At 38.3% G+C, this 7,632-nt stretch overlaps 3 protein-coding genes across 5 annotated transcripts; 1 reads left to right on the top strand and 2 right to left on the bottom strand.

The window, feature by feature from the left end:
• Nucleotides 1–95: 95 nt before the first annotated feature.
• Nucleotides 96–5,065, bottom strand: LOC141901937 (monocarboxylate transporter 9-like). 2 transcript variants are annotated; one of them, XM_074789535.1, is made up of 4 exons: nt 4,194–5,065; nt 3,485–3,748; nt 3,041–3,184; nt 96–1,738 (listed from the first exon to the last, which is right to left on the bottom strand). In XM_074789535.1, the coding sequence occupies exons 2-4, from the start codon at nt 3,672–3,674 to the stop codon at nt 783–785; spliced, it is 1,290 nt and encodes a 429-aa protein (XP_074645636.1). In that variant the 5' UTR covers nt 3,675–3,748; nt 4,194–5,065; the 3' UTR covers nt 96–782. The 2 variants fall into 2 exon arrangements, with proteins under 2 accessions (XP_074645636.1, XP_074645635.1); XM_074789534.1 differs by having other exon boundaries at nt 3,485–5,065.
• Nucleotides 5,066–5,162: 97 nt separating this feature from the next.
• LOC141901944 (uncharacterized) lies at nt 5,163–7,316 on the top strand. 2 transcript variants are annotated; one of them, XM_074789547.1, is made up of 3 exons: nt 5,163–5,427; nt 6,908–6,993; nt 7,080–7,316. In XM_074789547.1, the coding sequence occupies exons 1-3, from the start codon at nt 5,381–5,383 to the stop codon at nt 7,274–7,276; spliced, it is 330 nt and encodes a 109-aa protein (XP_074645648.1). In that variant the 5' UTR covers nt 5,163–5,380; the 3' UTR covers nt 7,277–7,316. The 2 variants fall into 2 exon arrangements, with proteins under 2 accessions (XP_074645648.1, XP_074645649.1); XM_074789548.1 differs by having other exon boundaries at nt 5,163–6,582.
• Nucleotides 5,432–6,265, bottom strand: LOC141901054 (uncharacterized). The gene is made up of 5 exons (XM_074788128.1): nt 6,212–6,265; nt 5,987–6,137; nt 5,766–5,893; nt 5,559–5,659; nt 5,432–5,467 (listed from the first exon to the last, which is right to left on the bottom strand). Exons 2-5 carry the CDS (start codon nt 6,040–6,042, stop codon nt 5,432–5,434), a joined length of 321 nt encoding a protein of 106 aa, XP_074644229.1. The 5' UTR covers nt 6,043–6,137; nt 6,212–6,265.
• Nucleotides 7,317–7,632: the final 316 nt, after the last annotated feature.

Below are 7,632 nucleotides of genomic sequence, written 5' to 3'. Positions count from 1 at the left end.
CTGTTCTCGGTCTGAAACGAACAGTGGGGCTTTTGAACCGGTTCTCTCACCACGATAGATAGAGACAAATGACAAGAATGAAAAATTTCTCCTTTTATTCAACAAAGTGTGTATAAGTGTATTTATGATATGATACCACGTGTACGGTAACTTTTTCATTACTTGCGTATAAACGAAAAAAAAGTAGTCCTAAATAATGTAAAAAGCGTTTGAGCAAAATAGTAGGATTATCGTATTGAAAACACGCTTCTATCTCAGCGGGTCTGATCGTGTGTATCAATTTTGAGATGTCATTCATAATTCACAAGTATCATTTCCCTTAAAAAAAGTAGCAAAATATTCGCAATTAACAACAACTATACCGAATAACGATGAAAATCAATGATAAATAGTAAACAAACAGAAAACCTGACAGAACCACCCCAAGAAAATATCGTTTTCGGCATGTAAGTTAGGAAGAAATCAAGCATGAAATAACTTGGATGACACAAAACAGATCTGCATGATGTTAGGATTTAAGAAAATAATCCTTTTTTGCTAAGGGTAAAATTTCATGAAAAAGTTTAATCTCTAAGTCTTTAATAGTTTGACATCAAAACGTTTAATAGTTCAACATCAAAACGTTATCATTCCACTCGTAATCGCATTCGGTACCTTAACGTCGTGCGAACACTTTCAACAAATAATGGAGCACTTGCCTCCTTGTTTTCACGCGTTTCAAAGAAGTCATACGCGCAAACACCAACAATAAATAAATAAATAAGCTTATTTGTACAATTATATCAAATTCCTTCGAGGATTAGCACATCAGAGGCTTCTACCTTTTCCAATTTTGAGGGGAATCTACGCTTTTTAAAGTCATTCCAACATACTGGAAGAAGAACAAGCGCTGACATAAGCACAACGGCGGCGGTGAAATAGAATGATGTGCTATACTGGTCTGTCACAGTGAAAAGGACCCCAGCAATCGGCGCACCAGCGATTGACGCTAAGCCACATCCTACGCAAAAATAGCCGTATCCATGTGATATGCGCTCGATACCAACAATGTTTGACGTCATAGGTATGTTTATGCTACCATACGGACCAAACATGAAGGCCGCAATACATGTGACAGCTAACATTGCTGGGTAGCTTGTTATAAAAGGCATAAGAATTTGACAAACTGCACAGATGATATATGCAACAATACATTGAATAACAATATTAACACTCTTTAATTGACCAATAAATCCATGTCCAATCGTACCGAGAAATCGTGCAATGCCGAAACAAGTCATCAGGATACTAGCCATGAACTTTGTCGTGTGAGTTTGGTATTGTACCAGGGCGACGATATGAACGTACATTACCGATAGCCCTGTGGCAAACAGTATACCATGCAGAATTAATAATAAGTATGATACGGAAGTAAACATCTCTAGGTGGAATACTGAACGTTTATCGTCTTCGTATTGGTCAATAGATTTCGGCTTGTCTGGGGGATGGTCTGTCCGAGGTCTTCCTGCTGGTAGCAGCGCCCCGCATGCGCATATGTTAAGCATCAAACCACCGATTATCAACATAGGAGCTCGCCAGCTACCGTATATCTCTATCGTAACTTCCATGATTATGGGCATAATTACTGTTCCGCAGCCTAACCCTGACATAGCTAGACCTGTATATAAAGACTGCTTCTCGGGGAATAATATCGCCGGGGCGAGACCAAAAGCCATAAAACATACACCAAATCCGACACCTAGAAAGAAATGTAAAATATATAGTTTACATTATATACTGCGAACATTGCATATTGTTATGTTGGGAGCGTATCTAGTTGTAGGTAAAAATCCCCATAGGTTAAGATCCCCAAATCTTCAAAGTAGGTAAAAATCCCTACGAAGACATTGCAAGATATTTCTCCTATTCTATTCATTTGCTATAAAACTGCTAAATTTATATTTGAACTGTGCAATGACCTCTATCGATATGAATAAATTGTATCTACTTACATTCCAAGCGAAAAGTGGGGGATTTTTACATACTTTGAATCGGGGATTTTTACGGCTCGGCGCATCTACTTGGGTTAGGATATGTAATTGTGTAGTTTACCCACCCAACTATTCAAATTGATTCTTTAAATATGTATAATATAATTCTATAGTGCATGACAATACAAAAGGGTGATTGCCCTCGCGGGTTTATGCATGCTTTAAAAAATACAAATTATAATTACGGTCGGTCGATCTACTGGCGTATACACTGGTTGTAAAAATCCCTCAAATTTTTTACAGGATTACACACGCCTGGTCGTACATGCGCTTAAACATATCATTGGCAGCAGAGCCTGGAATTGTCTTCCTAGTCTTTAAGAGAGACTAAATTCGTCGAAACTTTTGAATTGTCTTCCTAGTCTTTAAGAGAGACTAAATTCGTCGAAACTTTTGAGCGTCATCTTAAAACTTACCTTTTTAGACGTGTATATTTCAAATGCGAATGGGTATGACCCTTTTTTATGTGGTTATCTATCGTTTTTATTATGTAAAGCGCGGCGATTATTTTCATAGTTGTGCGCTATATCAGCGAATGAATCATTATTGTTATTATCATTATTACGTAAGAACACCGTGAACATTGTACAAATTTTAAAGTTCATGAATACTAGAAGTTATCGCACGGCTCAAATATTACAAGTTAAAATGAGTTCACCGCACAGTTCTTATATGTCTATTACAGTTTGAATTTCAAAACCATTACAAATTAAAAGTTTATCGCATCGTACAGTGAAATATATATATATATATTTATATATCGCAAGTTAGAAAAAGTACATCGCGCAGTTCAAGCAGATTAGAGTTTGAATCTAAAGATTATCAATCAAATAATAAGTTCATATTCTAGATTTCATTCATTCTTCATTTTGATACTAGCAGAAAGGCAGATATACACGAAAAAATGATAATAAATGAGAATTGGAAGAATATCTTGCTTTGAAGTGTTCTTGAATTGGGGATTTTTACCTAATACGGGATTTTTACCTAGATCCGTCTCAAAGACTTACCGGTAGCTATGCCAAAAGTGAACATGAGCAAATACGCATCATGAACGAATGATGATACAACCATACCAGCTGAAGATAGAAGCCCGGCACATATCAGCACCCATTTGAAGCCGAACCGAGACACGAGAATACTACCAACTGCGGCTGAAAATGAAAACCATCAAATATTCATACTTTACATCATCGCGATAGCCTACTAAAAAAAAACATATTTCAATCTCTTTTAATAAACAAAAAATATGGATGGATGGATGGATGGATGGATGGATGGATGGATGGATGGATGGATGGATGGATGGATGGATGGATGGATGGATGGATGGATGGATGGATGGATGGATGGATGGATGGATAGATAAAATGTTAAAAGGATTTTGCGTACGTATCACATCACATCGATATTGAGATTGACGACGAGTTTCTGTTAGAAATCTTTTTACTGACCTGTAATATTGTATAGTCCAAGGTTCAACGACGGAATGATTGATGTAATGGCTGAACCTTCACCGAATGAATCCAGCCATTCGACGTAGAAGATACCCGGCGTATACGTTACTCCTCCAACGAGAAATAAACCGACGAAAGACACTGTCACAATAACCCATCTATTGGCAGTAGATTTACTCGTCATCATAATTTATCTAATTCTCGGCTATCCTCGATGGTTCCAATAATGCGCGACGTGTATTCGTTCTCCTCATAGATCACCTTAATAGAAAATCACTAATACAAAACACGAAGAATTTGCCAACATCTTAGATCATGGCGTATATCAAACTACGCGATACACGAATATATTGACGACCGGTGATATGTCGCACAAGATATCGATGTTTCCGATGAAGGCTAATTGAATATTCGAGCATGCGTGGGAACCATGGTCTGTTAAAGCTTGAGAATAACACCGCCAAATAAATCGCAGATTTTTTATGAGAATTTTCTCCACTTTCTAGCTGAATACGAACACGCACCAGTAGAGCGACGCGGCAGTGAATCGAATCATGATGGTATATTTCCCAATTGGACAATGACCTCAGTCAATTAGGTTCAAACTTCAAACTAAGTTAAACGTAGAACAACGGGTTCGCGCTCTGTTCTTGAATAGTGCGCATGCTTAATTTATTAATGTAAACGTGATGTTCGCGTAACAGACCTTTGTAATCTATTTCATTCCCAGGAACGGTGGCCATGCCAGCTTGTAGTTATTGCAGCTTGTGAAATTGTTCGGAGACCCAATTTACGCAACAGGGCAACGAAATCGTTTGTGTTCAACTGAAATACTTAAGAAAATCCAAATCGAATACGTATATAACCGTGCTCTTTTCAATTGAATGGTTTGAAAAAAAAAACATAAAATGATTATCAGAGCGTGAATCTACACTCAACAATAAACCGGCTTTCTTTCAAATATGCAATCAAATTCAAGAACGAATGCAGAATCGTTCCATATACGACAACGACCAACTCGAATTAGATAGACCTTTCGGTAGCCCCTCGTTGATTGGTGCATTTTCCCAAATAAATTGGGCCATTTCCCAAATAAATTGGGCCATTTTCGATGTTTCCCAAATCTCGTGTTTATTTCTATCGTCACCAATCGAATTTACATCGTTATCCTCATATTCAAAATTGTCGCTGTAATTCCTCATATGGCACTCATTCCACCATCTATTTCGACGGATGATCTACGACTTGAACAAATCGATGCTATCGAACTATTTTCACTATCCGATGGTTCAAACTTAGTGTGATTTACTAATTTACGAATCTTATCCCACCTACTACCGTCATCGCGATGCGTTACGTTCAATTCGTTTTCTAAAACACTATCCTCTCTGTTCACTGATCTGTCGAGATTATAATTGACGCTGTTCATTTCTGAAGGTGTCGAAATCATCGATGGTTTTTCATCTATATCCGATTTGTCAGCTGCCAGTTCGATTACCGACTCAACATCGCCGAGTCCCTCTCTATCAACAGGAAGCAGCGAGTTAGAACCAGTTCCTGCGCGCCGATCGATATGTTCACGATTTAACAGGAAGCCATTATCCAAACAACAAGCTGTGGCACTTTGTTCATTTTTTCCATGTGACTCTTTTTTACTCTCTTTCATTATAATACAACCAACATGGAGGGCTTCGTTTGTGACACCAGCTTCTGATGTGACCGTCACTAAAATAGGAGCCGATACTGTCCGTTTCAGACGTGGACGTATGGGTGATTGCATTTCGAAGCTTCTCGAAATCGCATATCCCGGCGTGGCTACGGAATTAGGCGATTCTCGCAGTTGTTGCCCAGCAGAAACAACATGTTCGACAGTCTCGTCAACAACTCCTAAAGATGGCCGGTGTAACCGCGGTGATCTTTCGGCGGATAATTGCAAGAACGTATTCAATGTCGAGACCAAACGCCCGGCTTTTTGGAATGCTTCGTTTGCAGATCTCAATGGTTTTGGCTTTCTAAGTTTGTAATCGGGTGGTGCCGGAAAAACAGGTTCATATTGCGACTGGTGAATAACACCTAAATGACGTACTGGCTCCACTGAATTATCATTAATAAAAATCTTCTGATGGTCTTTAACTTCTTGGGCCAGTTGACTTACTGCAGCGGGTATGTTTTCTGTGAGAAAAACAAAAATGATTTAGATGTACGTATTCATTTATGATCTGGGTCTAATGATTATTCGAAAATTTTTCGAAACAAATTGTGTCAAAGTTCATTTTACCTGCTGATTCGTCCGGGTTGATTTGATTTGCCTTAAAGCAATCGCACTGATAATTTCGGTACCAATAAAGATAAAATGCTAGGACAGAAAAAACGACGCCAACACTACTGACCACACCAGCGATAACACTGAAAATGATATAAAACTTGTTAATTCGAAAGTTTTTTACAGCGGAAGATTCATCATTTTATGAGTCTTATCCTGTCATAGGATTATCTTACCTTGTTATTTGATGACCCGGTTGAAGAACTGTGTCAAGCGGAGTGGGTGTAGTCATAGCGAATATAAACAAAACGAGCCGGTCGGTCTTTCTATCTGACTATAATCGAAAGTGAAAAGTTCACGCGTAGGTTTGTAGCGCTATTAGACAACCTTGAAAGTAACGGTACAAACTGATATAACGAACGCTGGATTACGAGTAAGATACTAGAACTGTCACCACGTACATGTATACTATATATTGTATTGCGCCGTAGTCATAGATGACGTATGAAATCAATTGCTTTTGTTTTGTCCAGTGTCCGTAACGTCGTCATTTGCAAACACGCCTGTGCCCATCATGCTGTCGGTGGTGTAATAAACCCTCATATATTAATAGCATTTATGTAATCCGAGTGGATACAAAACCTTCTTTTATTTCAATGATTTCGTTCAAATACTGGATAATTGATAAATATGAATATTGAGAACAAATCAATGATTCTATGATTAATGAGACAATTGAGTGTCAAAATCCTTGGTAACGCAAGATCACCGTGACAACTGATATCAGCATCACCATCATGGACAAAGATGTCAACGAAAACGTAGAAATATGGTAAAATGTGTATTTTGGCACTACAGTCAACCCCCGATATACCGCCCTCCCATTTACCGCCAGGTTTTCTCAAAATACCTCTCCATACAAATACATAGTAAAACATCCCCGATATACCGCCATACTCTCTATACCGCCGAAATCGTTCTGCACCGATGTGGGCGGTATATCGGGTGTTGACTGAGTTCTTGTTGCTTCTATCTACGAATGAGTAATGAGCATATGGTATTACATCCATATTTGTATATTCTCGTATATCTCTTTATGACATGTTGTAATTTATTGTGGAAATAAAATTATCATTATTATCCTCTTAAATTTCAAGGCCAATGGACGGATATAGTTTGAGAGAGGGTGGTTGTTTTCCTAGGATTAAGAATCCTGTTTCAGCACTTATACGAACAATAAAAAGTAAGCAGCAATAGTAGAATTTGAATCAAGGACTGACCGAATAAAATAATCAATTTCAGGCTTGAAATAGTACCTTGATATTTTAGGGAAGTGGACATCATTGCGTAACGAAGACGAACCTATTGAATCCTCACAAGCATCTGGAGTCGAAAATGTACCGGTGGAGCGGCCACATAACAAACGTAGAAGTAAAGCCACAACGAAACCGGCCGTTAGACCATTTATGGAGGGCGTCACAGTTGTAGCCCGTGCACACGTCAGATTTAGCAATAGAGATTTTTGAAAGTCTTTTTAACTAGCCTTTTCTATGTAATGATTTTGAATGAGAACAATACATTTTGTATCTTTTCTGTATAATATAGCATTTGAGTTAGAGATGCATGCCTAAGTTAGGGCTGATTGATCGGATAGCGGGATAGTCTTACCAGTTGTATTGTATTGATAAGTCTCCGAGAGTCAATCCTGATTTACAATTCACTGTCGCCGGAGTTTTATCTCGGTCGGAAAATCGCCGAAAATTAGACTATTAGCAAAACGTAATCATTAGTAGATGATTACCTGGAGTAATCATCAGATGGTATTCAAATTGTGGAGATCTGTGTCCTGACCTACTGGATATCATTGAAAATTGCCGTAGCA

The sequence above is a fragment of the Tubulanus polymorphus genome, chromosome 3 (genome assembly GCF_964204645.1).
Source record: "Tubulanus polymorphus chromosome 3, tnTubPoly1.2, whole genome shotgun sequence".
Lineage (NCBI taxonomy): Eukaryota > Metazoa > Nemertea > Palaeonemertea > Tubulaniformes > Tubulanidae > Tubulanus > Tubulanus polymorphus.
The sequence above is the reverse complement of the archived record's forward strand: the minus strand, read 5'-3'. Positions and strand labels throughout refer to the sequence as shown.